This window comes from Centrocercus urophasianus, unplaced genomic scaffold (genome assembly GCF_019232065.1).
Source record: "Centrocercus urophasianus isolate 14NV4802_14NV808 unplaced genomic scaffold, USGS_Curo_1.0 seq_14, whole genome shotgun sequence".
Lineage (NCBI taxonomy): Eukaryota > Metazoa > Chordata > Aves > Galliformes > Phasianidae > Centrocercus > Centrocercus urophasianus.
Genome location: NW_024884586.1, coordinates 6,399,919 through 6,417,971, shown reverse-complemented (window position 1 = coordinate 6,417,971; position 18,053 = coordinate 6,399,919). Strand labels below are relative to the sequence as shown.

Below are 18,053 nucleotides of genomic sequence, written 5' to 3'. Positions count from 1 at the left end.
ATACTGCGGGAAGAACTTATTGAGAACAGCCACGCAGAGGAGAAGAAGAGGAGGGATACCAACATTTTACAATTTTGATAGAGCAGAGACAAGAAGGAAAAAGTTTTAAACTAAAAGAGGGGAGACTTACATTAAATGTCAGCAAAATTTTTCAAGCAGAGTGTGGTGAGGCACTGGCACAGGCTGCTCAGAGAAGCTGTGGATGCCTCACCCCTGTGTTCAAGGCTGAGTTGGATGGAGCCCGGGTCAGCCTGATCTAGTGGGTGGCAATTCCGCCCACAGCAGGAGAGGTGGAAATAGATGGTCTTTAAGGTGTCTTCCAACTCAAGCCATTCCATCATTCTTTGGTAAGGTTTATGATAAGAAGTTGAGTTATGATTAATGTACAGCATGTAGAAATGCATCAATAATATACACATATGAATTAGAAAAACAAAATGCAGGAAATAGAAAGCTGTTTCTGCGACAGAAGGCCAACATAAATACCAAGCAAATGAAGCTGTTTATCTTATCCTGCTGTTTAATATGTTTATTACATAAAAGCCTCTCAAATCACCAATTAGACAGCAGGATCCCCTGGGTATGCAACAAATAAACCCTGCAAAGTTTGCCATAAATCTCAGTCACATGACACATATGATGAAGGAAACAAATACAAAGCTGAGAAATAAAAGGAAGGCAGCTATCCTTTGTTGTAAAAGCCTGTTTTCATTAAGGATGAATAAATATGCTGACTTCACAGGGAAACTAATGTGATGGACTTCAAAGAATCAAAATAAAGATAACTCAGTTTATTCACTTTAACTCTGCCATAAGAAAACCAGTCACTCTATCAGATGTACAGTAAGTACCTCTAAAATCTGTTCCTAAGGAGTTTAGTTACTACTGCAAAGGGCAACTTTGCAGGTAGGACTGACCACGTTAAGAGTTTTGGCTTGCAGATAAGGTGCATGCAAAACTGCAGAAGTTGGGCTAATGACAGTAAAAAGGACTACACGAGGCTCAGCTCCTTACCTGCTTATTTGCTCAAACACTTTGTAGAAATAACCCTCCTGATCTGGATAAACAAAAATCTCAACCCCCTAAAGACTGTCTCATGTCTCAGCAGCACTTATCAGTAAACAGTGACCAAAGGCACTGAGAAAGGAACTTATTTATAAGTAATGTGACGAAGACAGGCAAGAAAGGGAGGAGAAAGAAAATCCAAGCCAATTCAGGAATGATGCAACAGTTCTTCCAGGTTATAATGGATGGGTTAAGACACAGAGAACACACAACATGTCAATGGTTACTGCAGGATTTCCGGTAAGAAGGGCTAGGAAACCTCTTCTAAAAAACTCACAAATGAATGTAACCTCGGCTACATCTAACAGCGACTCTGAAAGACAATTATTTTATTGTTTTGATAACTATCCATGTAGTCATCGAGGCGACTGTAATCCAAACATCCTCTGGTTCTGCAGATAGCTATTTCCTCTCATGTTTCCTCTTATCACCTGTTTTGACCTGTTTTGGTGGTGGTGGTGTTGTTTTTTGTTTTTTTTTTTTTTTTAAGCAAACCAGTTGCAGCAGAACAGAGAGCTTCAATTCAGGTTTCTGGATGGAGACCAGGACACTACGATTAACTCTTTTCTTTTCTCTTCTTTTCAAGTTATTAAAGGGCCTTTAATAATTGTGAAGAACTGAAGATCTAGCTGAAGTAGTTGCTACTAAAAAGTCAAGTCTTCTGAGGAAAATATAGGTTAAGTGCAACATTTACTCATTGTATCAGCTGAGAAGCAGCAACATAGTTAGAAGGAACTGAAGTTGCTGTTGGGAACACCATTCAGTTCTGTTTTATGATACACACTCTTGTATTCAAGAAGAAAGTTACAAATTAAGCAGATAGATTATAGTTAAGTGTTCTCCCTTCAAGCAACACTGAGACGGTTGAAGAAATAACAAGGGTTCATTCCTGCAGTAAGAACTACCACCCACTAAAAGCCACAACCCACTCACTGGATTTTCACACTGCATATTTCAGTAGAATCTCCTGGCCTTCGCCTTTATCTCTTGCGTAGTTCTAAGCCTCAGAGAGCTGAACATTGGACTGAGCACCACCTATTCCAATATCACAGAATGGAACAGCTGCCCTGTTACCCCCATTGCATGGCAGCATTCTTTGCTGGGGAAATCAGCAGAGCGACTCCGTGGGGGGGAAAACATTGCATTTTATAGGAGCTGTTTAGTCTGCCATGAACTGTGTCATTAGTTTTCCTTATCAGGGGCAGTCACACACAGCAAACCACGTTCGTATTTGATGTCACTCTACAGAAGCCTTTAAAATAAACAACGAGATTAACATTTTCTGGTGTTAGCCAGTGAGGTAACTTTGACCTTGCCAAAGAAATTACGTGTGTCATATCAAGAACATATCAGATACCTCTACTGCTAACTCAATAATGTATGCTCAGTTACAATATTTGCATATCTAAAACCATGAATAATTAAAAGAAAGAAGAAATCTATCAAAGAAAAGATTAATGAGAAATGCATACACGAAACATGCACTGTTAATAAAACTTCCATCAATGCTTTTTTATCCAGTGGAGTCAGCACCATGCTTCTTAAGGAAGAGGTGTGCCTGTTCTTTGCATGCAGGGCAAAGAATAGCTAAGGACTCCAGGGCAAAGATAGCTAAGGACTGGGTGAGGGTGTTCGAGGGCTGCACCAAGTCACAGGCTGCTGTATGCACTAAGGGCAGTGATGAGGAAAGCAGTGGGTGCCTACAAACACACCCACAGCTAAGCACTCCTTGAGCATGTGACCATTTCCCTGACCTGTCTTCGTGGGTTTCATCAATTTTAAGCCTATGACTTTTGGATGAGTAACAGATGATGTGCTGCTGTGAGAAAGGAGAAAAAGGAGTTTGAAAAACGCATACGCAGAATACTAGATGTTAAAACCAGCAACAAAAGCAACAGGGAGGCACAGTTTCAATGAACAAATCTGGCTGCAGTTCCAGAGACTTGTGATACATTAGGGAGAGGGCAGAGGGTTTTGCACTGCGTCCTAGAAGCACCTTAAAACGAGATGGCACAAACATCCATGGTAGGAAATGAAAAAGCAGGCAGAGATTAGTCACATATCTTTAAGACCACTCAAGCAGATGTCATGGGGTAAGCAACCAACAGCTACAGAGATTTATTCCTGCCTGAGCAGCAGAATAATGATTCATTATTAATAGGAAATCTCTCCTAGCATCAGAGGCTGCACTAGAGCACAGATCCACTGCGGAGACAAGTATATAGGGGTGTGTGCGACAAGTATGTAGGGGTGTGTGCAGCTGGGCAAGAAAAATCTCAGGGAGCACAAGATAGTGTGGTGATCTGAACAACCAATTATTGATGTCTTTTGTAAAAGTTCTCTGCATTTCCCTTCCTTACAATTTTAACATAGTATTTTCCTTCTTCTGTCTAGTAACACGGCTAAATATATTCACAAATTAAGCCAAAATTCAAGTGCAAATCATCACTGAAGTTCTCCATTTTAAATACCAATACACTCATAACATATTTTATTATTATGTTTGAATGTTAGGCATTCTGGATGACAGCATAAAGTATACACATTTTGATTGTTGCTGATAGACATCATCTCACAAATGTGCACACTGTGAAATGTTTCACAGACACAGATGTATTTTTAAAAGCTATAAAAACGCAGACAAGGACATTTGTTTTACTCTGCAGCTTTTAAAGATGAAACATCCTCCAAGAGCACTTAGGGCAACACTGAACACGTTAATTCATGTTTAACAACATTCTGCCAGCACGTGTCTGTGCAGGGAAAACTCCTTTCACAGCCACATAGAGGTGATAACCCCAGCCGTTACTCAGAACAACTTTTACAGTAATTAACAATTCATACAAGCAAGAATTTAATTGGCACAGGGAAACAAACCAGAAGTATTTCAGTGCAGGCCAACCAACTTCTATATAATCAGAGAGTTTAACGAAAGGAGCTCCTCTGAGCAAACTGCAAAGTTGTACCATGTTCTGCATCCCAACCAGACAGCAGTTAGATCCAGCTCTGCTCTTACCAATTTATTTCAGGCAAACAAAAAAAATAAAAATAAAAATCAATACCTTCCAAGTAAGAAACTCAAGTGCCAGTAAGCAGCCTTGCACTAAGTACTTCCTAAAAATGATCTACAAACAGCCCCATGATATTTAGACCTTACTGCTACTGAGGGAAAGTCAACTTAGCTCAACTATCAGGGAGCAAAGAAAAAATACATAACATTCATGTTTATGTTAAATAGTAAAAGCTCAAAGTCACATTTTAGACTGAGGATATACACACAAACTTACAAAAGCTTGAGAGGAAAGCCCAAAACACCTTTTAGGAAACTTCCAGAAGAATTTGCAGGAGAGCACTGAATCACCAACTGTGCTAGCAAATAAGGAACATCTCAAGCTATTTAAACACAGACCGTATCACTGTGCAGCAATCTGCACTTTTAGAGAATACAGTCTCCCTGGGGCAGGTGATGGCCACCTTCAAACCTAGAAAGCAGGGAGCACTCTTATGTAGAGAAACAACAGCTACTCCTCTTCAATCCTAACCGTTTAGGTTCTATAAAAATTAAAACAAAGCAAGCCTAGCAGCCTGGAAGGGATTCCCAAATTAAAGAGACAGGTAACAGAGATGTAAATATTCAAAGCAACTCTGATTTAAAGGTGCTTTATTTTATTCTCTAAGCAAAGCAACCATAGCAGATGGATCCTCCTTGCCCTGCCCATTTTGATTCTTGCATCCTTTGAGTCTCAGACGCAATAATACAGGAAAAAGTAAATTCTCACCTTTTTTCTCTCTGGCAATTTGTCGCACTCCTTCTCTAAACTCAGAAAGAACTTGGAGGTATGGCATCACAGTCGATTCAATCTGTAGGATAATTATTTCTACAATTAACCAATAATAACTTTAATTTTAAATGAGTTCTTGACTAGCTTATATTTACATGCTCTTGGATGGAAATTGACCCTCGAGGCAGCTCTATACCCGTAAAAAATGTCACTGCTCTACTGATGTCAAAGGAGGGACAATAATTTGCATTAGCTGACAATTTTTCTTTTGTGATGATAAAATGAATTTCCTCCCCCCATTCCTTTTTCTTCTCCTTGCAGTTACTGATACAACAGTTCCACAGAGTTTTGTTAAAAGTCCAGCTAACTACAACGTGTTGTAAGAGATAAAAACAGCTGCCAAAAACATGCTGTAGAGCTACACCCAGATGCATGTCCATTCATGTTCTGTGCTGTCTTAGGTCAAACTGCTTGCCACAATTAATACCAGGTGAAGATGATGCTAAGACTTATTTGTATTTAGAACACAGATCTGTCCCTCAATGGTAGCATATCCTACCTCTATTTGCTTGCAATACTGTGCGTTGCCTGTACTCCACCCTCTCCCACAAAAAGTGTGGGGGGAGATTACTACTGAATTATTTCAGGTGTAAATAAACGCTGTTCATGAAAGCTCAAGAGGTTATGCTGAGAATCCTGCGGTCAGTGGGGATAAAATAGCAATGGCAAGCAGCTTGTGAACACAACAAACAATTACAAAACCAACCACACGTCAGTGTTGTCTGCCATTGCATTTCTGGAATCCCAAAATGAAAAGCTGGGCACCTACGGGACTCCATATAATACAAGTTGGATTACTTCGAATGGCAGGGGAGACAGAAAATAAAATAAAGGCAAAATTTTCTTTCCTCTGTAGTTTCCAAGAGTTTCTCCCACTGTTAAATCTCTGTGAGAAATTTCTGTGTAATTAGCAATCCACAGAGGCTGTTCTACTCTAAAAGCACCCATATTTTATAGGAGCAGAGGTGCTCATTTAACACTTTATATAAAATGTTTTATCAATGTGAATGTTACATGGTCATATTCACAACCAGAGCCTGAGAAGTGTGGTGGAAAGAAAAGCTTCTGGAGCTATAGCCACATCTCTGCTACCCTCTTTACACGAAAATTACCCTGACATGCAAATAAGTTGGCATCAGGAAAGCATGCACTGTTATTACTTTATTATACATATAAGAAATCTAAGGATTAAAGATTATTATTTCCAGAATAACTAACCTAAAAGCAGTGCTTAAGTCATTTGGAAAATGAGACTATGTAACCTGAGCTTTTCTGACTTCAGATCTCTTCCCCTTTCAAACAAATTACTGAACCTTGGTAATCATGCCAGTTGTTTACACAGAGCTTTTGAAGAAGATTGTGCTTTTTTTTTTTTGGAGATAACGATTTTCAGATCTATTGATTCCTTCATCTTTAATTTGGACAAAGAGACAACAGGTCTGATCCACCACTTTCTATTTTAATGAGAAGCTTTCCAACTTTGAATGCTCACCTGGTAATTTTTACTAAGAAAAGTAACTATCTGCATGGCAGACTGAACGAAGGCATAACATTTAATGAAAGAGCCAAAACATTTTTCATATTATACTTCTTTGTACTATAATTCTTAAAACCTGAAGTGTCCTAGGAGACAAATACAAAAGCAAAATTACCTGCTTGGGGTACCTGGCTGCTGGTTTTCTTTGAACTGATTGCATTAAAAAAAAAAATAAATCAAGAACTAAAATATATATGTGTATGTAGTTTACTAACAGATGATGAAATCTCCTTTCCATACCAGATTCTTTTGACTCTACTACTAACATTGACAACATTACTACTACAGAGTAAAAAGCACAGCTTTTCCAGCTGTTGCCAATCCCTTCCCTAAAGCTTGTTTTGTTACAAACACTGCCTAAATGGAGTGTCAAATACAGGTTTAATTTTCATTTTCCCTAAAAAGCTGGTGTTGCTTTTCTTTTAAAATTCAAAGTAATTTTTAACTAAACTAAAATTCACCACTAATGCTGACTGTCTTCCTTATAATCCGTTTCATATCACAATTGGAGATTTCCACAACACTGCAATGTAACTATTTGTACAGGCAATAATAATTGATAATTATGATAATTACCAACCAACAAGCAAGCTTTTCTCTTCCATGGTGAATTAAAGCTTTTTTCTGTTTATGTTTTTGTTTAGTTTTGTATTCGCCCTATCACAAATGTTTTAATCAGTCCTTCCAAGGAGGAACAGAAGAACACCACGTCACTACTTTGAATGTAAGATGGCATGAGACGAGCTACTCGGTATCAGATGCTGAGCCAAACCTATCTTTCATGTCAAAATTTTATCATAAGGAGAACAAACAAAGTTGATACCCTTCCAGATGGAGTTATTTCTCCTGCCTGTCCTGGGAAACATGACTGTTATTACAGGGCCCGTCAGCACTTTCATCAGCATCTCCCACATATTTCTAGGAAAATTCTGCATCCTAGTGGTACTGCTGGGTGACTAAAGAAAAACAGCCTTCAAAAGCCAGATAAATACTGTGGCTACAAATGAGATCAGAAAAAGAGATTGAAATGAGGATGAAACTCCAGCTGCCTCCAGGCTGGTTTTTGGTGTACCACAAGGAACTTTAATCAGTATAATTGTATTTTTGAAACTACTTAATACACAAATCCTTGTAATGAGTCTTTATGCTATATCATGCGCTGTCTGCAGCTAATGTGGTTTCTCAAACAGATTCATCATTCAGAAGACAAGATAATTCTTCCTCTGGTTGCTGTACAATTTGTCTGTCATTAAGTCAAACAAACCTATTAAAAAAGCAAGTCTCATAAATGAAAAATCCTACTTCCTATGCCAATTAATTATATTTTTCTGCTTGTAATATTTGCATCTGAAGTAACTCAGCTAAAATCAGTAGTGTAAGCACTGTAACCAACTTAGACTTTCAAAAGAACGCGGTTATTTTGTGTACTGTACTTTGTTCCTTCACTTACATTTATGTTTTGACTATTTCCTCCAACAGGAAAACCAATTGCGTCATCGCTTTCTATGGCACCAAAAATCTGATTGAGGGGAAAACAAAGAAAGGGAAAAAAAAGAAGAAATTGTATGCATCAAGTCACAGATACGCGAAGACTGAGCAAAGTCACACATACTAGTGTTTTGAAGCCACCTAGTTCATTTAACCCACATTTTACTGCTTTACTAACAGTATATCTTGGTTTGCTTTTTAATTGATCGCGCATATAAAGCACTGGCCTTCAGATTTATGTTTAAAGCTGACAGATTTGACATTCTGACTTCATTTTTTCTTCTACCGTCTAAGTTTGCATGCATGTGTTAAGGACTCTGCACCACTGAACAAAACATTAGCAGAAAATGTAACTTAATATACAGGACTCCAAATTTTTCCTGCTGCAGCATGCACTACAGTTTAGGATTGATTGAGATGAGTGTGGCAGATCTCTAGTTTCCTGCAAGACAAATGAAAACTGTACAGATCCCTACATATTTGAAAAATACAGCAGTTAAAATTGCACAGCACAGTAGCAACTTTACCTCTTGCTATACCATACCTTTAGCATTTGAGTGAGATAGCAACTGATGTTTTCTAAAAGAAGTCTGTTTGGCATTTGTCTGGCAGATTTCTTTGCAGCAATATAGGAGTTGGACTGACTGACTAACGAACGCATTTCTTCTAAGACAGAGCGAGTGTCAACATTGTCACAGAGTGCTTCATGAATCGCTGCCTTCTTGTCATAAAAACTAAGAAGAAAAACACTTTTTTAATATTTATGCCAAAAGTACCCGCAAGCTACTCTGAAGAACTTCTATTAAAGGATGGAAGAGGACCTAAATGTGGTCAGAATTCACGTTTGTAGCATGAGCGAGAGAAAAGCATCATCACAGTGCAGCTGTTTTGCTACTATAGACAAAGGCAGGTAGAATAATCTAATTGGCAACAACTAACCAAATAAATTACATCAAGTGCATCTTCAGAAACTGACCTTTTAATATCAGGTACTAAAAGCAGTACAAATTGCCTATTTAGCACCTGGTATTGATCTCCTATCCGTACATAGCAGCTTAGGATTCTGTTCAGCAGTGTTCTAATATGGAACACCAATTTAAAAGCTAACACTCTACAAAGACAAGCATTACAAAGCTGTTATGAAGCAACTACAAGAAATAAATTACTGCAGACATTTATCATGGCTATAAATAAATAAGTAATATGGTATATAAAGTACTGTTTCATCAGGCAAGGAATACTACTGTTTCATACAACATTTTTTTCTGAGAAAAAAACAAGAAGGGGTGGATAAAGGAGACAAAAAATATCCATACAATATATACTGTTATCCTATTTCTTTGTCCTTTCCTTCTGACCTCTCAGTTAATTTTCCCCCAAGTTGAAGAACGAATTTTCAAGGACACTACTAAACAGAACCACCCATACTTGGACTTAACACCTCTCCTCACTACAGTGAACTAAACTATGATAAATTTTAGTACTGCAATGAAAGGAGTTTTTATTTATTTAGACTTCATACATAAAAAAGTCACATGAGAACTTGTTAGCATTATAAGCAATAAGGATAGTTTGTGTTTAAGTATAATATAAGAATATAAGTGAAAGACTGCAATATTCATATCACTCCCTCTTTCCACTCAATAGCACATTTTCAAATACTGGCACCCTGGCTCTTGCGTGCTGGTAGTCAAGTCATTTAAATTCTGCTTGTCTCATTTTAGTCACTGCACTCTGAAACAAGTAAAATGTTATTTCTGTGATTGTAAATACTGCATTCAAAATTATCAGTCACTTCTCAAAGAGGAAGACAACTTTTCACGTATTGAAGGAAATGACATCTAACAAAGTAGCTCCATTTCCCTACACAAACAGGACAATGAGCAATGCCTGTGTACTTCACATAAATGAAACTGAAGTTAACAATTTCATCTATTCTTCATAAAGCTGCCAAATACAGAAGTCATGCAATGAAAAAAGAAATTAAATATGCAGCTACATAAAGTTATTCATAGAAGAAGTAAGAATGCTCAACTCACTTTTTGTTCAGCTCTGCTTCCTGATTTTCCCATTTCTGAAACTGGCCTGTCACATCAGTGGGAGCTCGAAGAATATCCTTCACATTTAAAAAGAACTCCTATAGAAGAACATATTTGAAATCCTGTTTAAACTATAAAGAACCAATATTTACGAAGGAAAAAAAGCACTATTTCTTACTTAGCCTTATAAAGCTTATAGTTTCAACACTAATTTGGCCTGGATTTACTGAGCATCTGTCACAACAGGGAAACCCACAATTTTCAAGTAACTGTAAATCATAGTCAGACCAGTTGTTGCTCTGCTGCTGCATGATACAACACAATACCCTAATGTTAAGCTGCTTAAATACAATACCATTCAGAAAACAATTAAAAAACAACAATTTTTATGGCAGATTTCTTTGTGTAGCTAGGAATGGAAACCAAAATAGAAATGGCTTTATAGCAAGGTGGGTTGTTTTTTTTTTTTCCCCCCACACAGGCATCCAGTTTAGAGAAAAGTCATTTTCATTTATTTTGTGATCCAAGCCAAATATTTTATATATTAAAAGCAGAACATCTTCACCTGAAGACCAAAATCGATCTCCTGGAGACCAAAAACAACAGAACACTAGACAGCCTCCTTGTAGGTAATGCACGCTTAAATCACTGCTCCAAACTACACAGGGAACAGAACTGTGCCCAGCCACTCACATTACAGCTACTAGGCATAAAGCCAGAAGTTTGATGTATTAGTTGAGGAGACAAGGTAACAATGATATATCCCCTTAACTATATTCGTGTCAAGTTTGATCTGATAGACATGTCATGAGAATGTCTGTCGGATTGAGTCCTTTAAGCAAGCTAAACTAAGAAATTAATCTTGTGTTTCAGTGGCAAGATGCTCAGACTTGTCAAAACTTGGAAAAAGCACCCATTTGCAAAGAAATGTTGCTGCCTGTGGTATGGTTTAAATGTTCACTAGAAACACTTGAATGTTCTACAGAAATACTGTAAGATCCACCCAATCAACACAGAAAGCAAACTCCTTCTGGGGATAAGGCCTATGCATCCTTGGGTACTATTGCTTGAAATACGTTATGGCTTCAGGAAGTATTAACATCTCAAGGAGGAAAGGAAAGCTTACGTACATTCATAAACTTCTCATACTGAATAGCTGACTCCATGGTATTACTTGAATAATCCAGTGTATCCTTCCAAGAGTGCATGAGGAAAGCCAATCGTAACTGCCGTGCTATTAGAAGTTTCAAAATAAACAAGAAGAATAATCATAATAATAAGCTAAAGTTTTTCATGGCCTCCAATGTTGTCATGGCTAAGAACATAGCAATTACTAATATCCTTGCTCTTAATACATCTACTAAAGAAAGGGAGAACTCTATTATCCATACAGATAATACCAAAGAGAACTGGAGTAGCTATTCTAAAGTTATTGAAGGAAAAAAGACACTTAAACTTAGCCAATTTTGGAAACTCCACTATAAGCCTCAATTACCACACAGCACTCAAACTATATCAAAAACATTCAAATTCTAAACTAAATTTCACCTGTATGTTTCTTCAGTGCATCTTTTATAGTGATAAAATTCTTCAAAGATTTGGACATTTTACAGCCTGCTATTGTTAAGTGGCCAGTATGCAGAAAATATCGCACCCAGTTATCATTTTCAAAGTATGCCTGCAGGGAAAAACAAGCACACACACACACAAAAGACTTAACATTGTGTACACATGTAACCTAAATAATGATAATTTAGGAATGAAACAGGGAGGAAAATACCAGGATGGTTATACAAAATACATGCAAATTAAAAAATAAGAAAAATTAAAATATTAAAGTTCAAAAAACAAAGCTATAAAGCAGAGAAAAAAAAAAAAAAACAGATTTGCATGGGTTGCAGTCACAGCAAAGCAGACAGCTTTATCACTGCAGAAACTAAAGGCCAGTGACAAACAGCTCACTCACCTCAGACTGTGCCAGCTCATTGTCATGGTGAGGAAATCGGAGATCAAACCCTCCTCCATGAATGTCCATCGACTCTCCCAGAATGGATCCAGCCATTGCAGAACATTCAATGTGCCAACCTGGCCGCCCCTGTGAAGACAAATGTGTTACCTGACTACCTGTCTTCCTCTCCCACCCATCTCACTGCTCTGTCCCTAAGCAGATACACTGAGAAAATGAGATACAGTACTATCAAAGAAAAAAAAAAACAGAACAGCTAAGACTCAGCTTTATAAACGTATACAGTTGGACTTGAATATCAAACATGGCACATACATCTGTGATGCCTTGATTATCCTCCTGATTTTTCATCACTAAGAAAAATGAGAATTGAAAAATCTTTGGAGATAAAGATTATAAATGACTGACCAATAACAGGCATCATAAGTCTGCGTGCTGAATTCTGTTTAAAAAACGATGAACAGGCAGATAGATATGCATTCTAAGTAACTGAATGACTATAGCAATAGAACTTACAACTGAATACAAGATCCTCATAATCCAGACATTTATATGAAGTGAGCCATAGTATTTGTTAAATATAAAACATGCTACTTAATAAGGTGTGGAGGACCTAAACCCTGCTTGTAATGTGCTTACCTTTCCCCATGGAGAGTCCCATGAGGGCTCTCCTGGCTTGGAGGATTTCCACAAAGCAAAATCATTTGGAGAATGCTTCTCACATAGGCGATCAGCTGAGATACTCAGATCACCTTTCAAAAGAAAAAAAAAATATATATATATATATATAAATAGTTCAATTTTGTTTTAACACAATTATTATTGATTTTTGGCCTCACTGACACCGAATGAGGCTGAGAGGAAAAAAAAAAAAAAAGGAAAAGAAAGAAAGATAAAATACTCAGCCTTTGAAATTCCTCATAATTAACTTTAACTCTTCGGGCTTCTTTATTAATATTTAGTTGATAGGAAAGCTGACAACAAGTATCAGCTGTGCTGCTTTCTAAGTTTTGACACGACATTCATCTGCATTATCTCTACAGGCTGTGTTCCAGTTGTAGAAAATGAAATATAGAAATAAAGAAATCTCATATTCACACATAAATAAGGCTGGGAAACCAATTCATTCCAAAATCAGAGGTACCAAAATCAAGACTAACTAACTTGCCTTAATATGCACACAACGCAGTCCTAGGGTATCTTTTACATCCCCTGCCTCAGTTGCTACACAGAATGGCTGGTAATTCTTCAATATCTACAAGTTTATTGTTTTGTTGCTACCACAGATGCTGTGCATATTAGTTTCTGTCATTTCTTTATGATCACTTGTTTGGTGGTCTTGCTATAACATCTTTAAAACAAGAGAATTTACCATTTCTGCAGTACTGTCAAAAACTGTCTCTTGTCAACAATACCACTTGCCACATGAGAGCCTGAAACTAAATGAAACTCAAAGATACACTTGTCAATTCTGACATATAGCTTGAGATACTTGCAATCTCATTCTTTCATTTCTTGTCACTATGCACTTTGAGCACGAAGAGTATTTTTCTTCCATCTATTTACATCAGTTGCAGTTTCTGAAATTCACCATTTCTGCTCCCTCTGCTAGCTAAAATAACATCATCTGTCAGGGCAATCATCTCAAATAAGTCAAAGCAGCTAAGCTGCAAGCAATCTAAGCCTATGCGAGGTCTCAGTTACATTAATCACTCTGTTTTAGTCTCTATTTGCAAAAGCAGACCATTGTGCTTGTTTGCACGGTGGCAACGATGCATTCATGTTGCCACTAAGACGGCAGCTTAAGCTAGCACCTTTTATTTCACACATCACGGGCAATCTCAGCTATCAGAGTTTAAGTCAAGAAAAAAATCAAATGTGATTAAATGTCTTGTCTCTTACATATTGATAGTTATCTTAATTCTGCCTACAAGCACAACATAAAAAAATCTTTTAATATACTTACGATACATTTTATGGATGATTTCTACTAAAATTGCACAACATTAAGAGTAGATAAAATGCTTGATAAAACTCATTATTTAAGCTAAACTGTTGCAGTAGGTCTAATCAAAAGATCTATATTTGGATTTAGTTCAATACAACAAGAATTCTCTGTATTAGAGAGGAATTAGAAAGAAAAAAACATCATCAACAAATATTTGTCATAAAATAGACAATAATCATTTGAAGAGATCAACACATGAGCAATTTATGTAAATGTTATTTCCCCTTTTTACCTTCACCCTCTTGAAGAGCTTTCTGATCACCCACAGCTTCAGGAACCAACTTAGCATAGGAGTGTTTTTTACTGGAATCAAACTTCACAGTATCAAAGTATACAGATCCATTGGACACATACCTGAAAAGTTCAGATAATTACATAGCTTACTTCTCTACCAAGACCTGAGACTAAATTGTACACTCAAAATCACCAACCTTCTTACTCTCTCTCGTAAACCCACATACAGTATGGTGCTGCTAAAGTGAGCTAAAATCTCACCTAAGTTTTATGGCATTGTCATAAATAATTCAGATAAGCCACTAAATGTCAGAATAAAACTCACTGAAGGGAAAGTGAACATTTTTTCTTAAGTTCTCAAAGAGGTGAGATGCCAAATTAACAGTCCCAACAAATATACACAACATTCCTGACCCCTTTTAATATTTTGCGATAATATAACAAGAATCGTATTTGTTTTGGAGCCCATTTTGTTTTTTGTTCCCCTATGCTTTGTTGATTTTTTTTCTACTGCCAATGTGAGATGAAGTCTGAGAAAAATGTTTTAGGATCACAATGAGCGCTCATAGTTCAATACAAATCGTCTTCCTTCTTTTCTTCTTTTGAAGAAAAATGTAGGTTTAAAGCAAGACAACTGAAACAGTTCTGCTTTTTTCACAATAAAAACATATCTGCACTGAAAAACTGAGGCCAAAAAGAGAAAAAACACTCAAAAATTTCCATCAGGAATCTATCATGATACTTATGAAATTCTAGAGGATTAGCCCAGCTTTCTCAAGCATGAGACAAGGTCAGGCTCTAATTTCAAAATAATTTGTTGTTCTGTTAGTTTGTTTTTTAATCTATGTTATTTACAGCTGATATTCAGCAATCCACTCAGGGACATAGTTTTGAAACCCCTGTAAGTCAAAACTGTAAGACTGTAAGTCAAACTCAGTTCAAGTGATTTGGACTATGATTATTTATTTCAAGGAACAAGGATTTCACCCTATTAATTTAATAATCTAACTTGTCCTTTTGAAAATTAAAAGTATTGAGTAGCAAATTTTCATCAGGTTAAACACAGGTCTTACACAAAGGACTCTGAAATGCCTTTATTTGATGAGACGCTGCTTTTGGAAAAGAATACCATTCCATATGAAAACAAAGAACAGAGTTCAAAGTGAGTTTTGAAAGCAAAACTCATTCTGGCTCTGATACAATATAAACACACAAAGGCATTCAGTAGCAAGCTTACCCGTAACCATTATCCACAATCTTTTTCACAAATGCCACAATTTCTGGCACATATTCACTAACCCGCGTTAAAACATCTGGAGGTAAGACCTAAGAAAGTAAAAAATAGCATTTTATACACATATGTAGTGTATATTTGTATGTATATATATTTATGTGTATCATATACTCACAAAGTGACCTGCTTAAAAGGCAGTAGAATCCGATTCCTACTTTAAGCTCTCTGTTCTGCAACGATGAGCTAGATGAGCTATGGCAATTTTTTCTCAGCCTCTAAGGCCATGTTAACAACACAACACTACAAGAGATGGCATACTGCACTTCTGTCACAACAGGCAGCACGCCACTTTGATTTGGAAGTAAATAAACAAACTTTTGCTATTCTGACCCACTGCACATGACTCAGTATTTCACCTGTAACATATAAGTCTGCACTTGATTGCCGTTGCTACCAAACAATTTGAAGAATGATACGTAGTCAATGATGAGTAGGTTGGTAAGGCTCTTCCATGCAGCAAACAGGATACCTGAAATTTCTGGATCGGTTAATGATTTTAAGGCCATTTCAGATCAAGAAGGGATGGAGTACATGCATTAGATCTGATCTGATTGCCATTGGCACTTGTAACATGCACAACTGTTCTAAAATTGCTGGGATAGAAACAGAGTATGTGCTTTTTATCTATGTATTCATATAAAAGATTAAAGGAAAAAAAAAAAGTATCTATAAGGTTGAAACACAAGGTTTTTGATAAGTAGTTAGGGACCTGCACTGTAAACCATATTCTGGGTATTATGAGGCACGGCATACACACTTTCAAAACAGAAAAGAGTTAATTGACTTACATTGAGAGCTTCCATGTCTTTATGAAATTCCCCTTCCCAGAATTTGGGGAGCTCTGAGAATATGGAATTGTCAGTCACTTGGCTGCCAAATTTTGAATCCAGCCAGTCAGACAGTAAATCTTTGGCTTCTTCCAATAGTATCTATAAAACAGTAATTACAAGTGCAACTGATCAAAGCCTTGTTCTCTTTAAACTCTGTAAAAAGGTCTTATCCCGAACAGTGAGATTTGCTCCAGGAAAAAGACATTTGGGTACAAATATAAAGTAATCACATTTTTATCTTATTGTCCCTCATATGTACAGATAAAACACCAGAGAAAGGAACGCAAGTGATAACGTCATGTGTTTTGCTACCAGTCACTTTAATAAACAAGTACAATTTACACTGTGCACATCAATGAAAAGCATCTGAACAACTGGAATCCTAACACGGATATATTTCTCTGCCCTATACTAAGAGATGTCAAACAAACAAAAAACCAACAACTTTCAGCTCAAAAGGTGTATCTGGGTAAATTTTAACTGCTTTCTGTTTGGTCAGTATACTTCTATAATATCACCTGATTCAATAGTAGCTTTTTTTTCTATTGTTGTGTTTTGTTTTGTTTTTTTTAAGATATGTCAGCAAGAGGGAACATACCCTATGCTTCCTGCACTGCTAATCAGGAATAATCTGAAAGCAAGAGAAGAGGAATGCAGAAGCCAATTACTAAAAGTTAGCTATTTTATTGCCTGACTCGTAACTGGAACAGTACTGAAGCCCAAGAAAGTCAACAGGATTACTGTCACTAATTAGAATAATCTTTGGTATATATTCAATACTGTTTCAGGAATTATCACAAGCAAAATATTATTTTCAAAGCCATAACAAAAATCATTCTAAAAGGAGCTCAAACTGACCTCATGACATCTGCTGATCTCTTCTGCAGGGAGTTTTGCTTGCACAGCTTCTTGTAGAGGGTCAAAAGCAGATTTCACTGCATTCTGAATTTTTTCCAACATCTGCCTTTTATCTGGGTCTGTTGTCTCACTTAATTTAACTGAAAAGAGCTACAATCAAAAAAAGGTTTAAAAAAACAAGCAACTTGTAGTGCAGTGGGGCTATATTCCACACACAACATATTAACTTAGCCATGTAGTGCCTTGCTTGTGATAATAAATTATCCTACAGCTTCATTATCAGACTATTGAAACACACCTTTCTCATCAGAAACAAAGGTGAACATTCACTAGCATAAAAATTTACTTCACACTTGAATTGGGTTTTTTAAAACCATTATAAAATACTAAATCATAAGTACTGTTATTAATAATTTTCATTTTCTATGTAGTTGATCACTTCAATTACGTAGTTAATTATCCCAAATCTGAAATGGACAAGCTTCAATGTGAAACACAGTGAGATTAAATGCTATGCTTAAAGGGTATGTTAGGCAATGACAGCTGGGCAAAATTTCCAGGCTACCTAATTCCTAGGCCCATATTCCATTCATTAGACCAATAATCTCTTTGTGATCCATAGCTCTAAAATGACTAGAGAATTACCTTCCCCCACCTTTAATCCAACATACACAATTTATTAAATCCCTGAAACTTTGGAGACTTTTTGCTCTTTCAAAGGCCATCATCAGTGGTACAGAAGAGAAATCTCACAGGTATCTACAGCTTTAAAAGATTATGGACATACCACCATTTAAAAACTTTTGAAGTTTGCATTCTAACAAATAAACAACCAAGAGTTTTATTTTTCCCCCAATACCCAAAACATTATACACATTGACACATACAGTAC

At 36.7% G+C, this 18,053-nt stretch overlaps 1 protein-coding gene across 2 annotated transcripts in view; it reads right to left on the bottom strand.

Moving 5' to 3' along the window:
* The window catches only part of CARS1 (cysteinyl-tRNA synthetase 1), a 35,815-nt gene that overhangs the window by 6,922 nt on the left and 10,840 nt on the right, over positions 1-18,053 (bottom strand). For both annotated transcript variants that reach the window (XM_042813459.1, XM_042813460.1), the window contains 12 exons: positions 17,162-17,311; positions 16,262-16,402; positions 15,417-15,505; positions 14,178-14,299; positions 12,577-12,689; positions 11,938-12,066; positions 11,520-11,649; positions 11,102-11,205; positions 9,972-10,069; positions 8,477-8,666; positions 7,895-7,963; positions 4,845-4,926 (listed from right to left, as the gene is read on the bottom strand). In XM_042813459.1, the coding sequence (XP_042669393.1) occupies positions 4,845-4,926; positions 7,895-7,963; positions 8,477-8,666; positions 9,972-10,069; positions 11,102-11,205; positions 11,520-11,649; positions 11,938-12,066; positions 12,577-12,689; positions 14,178-14,299; positions 15,417-15,505; positions 16,262-16,402; positions 17,162-17,311 (1,417 nt within the window). The remainder of the gene's footprint in view (positions 1-4,844; positions 4,927-7,894; positions 7,964-8,476; positions 8,667-9,971; positions 10,070-11,101; positions 11,206-11,519; positions 11,650-11,937; positions 12,067-12,576; positions 12,690-14,177; positions 14,300-15,416; positions 15,506-16,261; positions 16,403-17,161; positions 17,312-18,053) is intronic.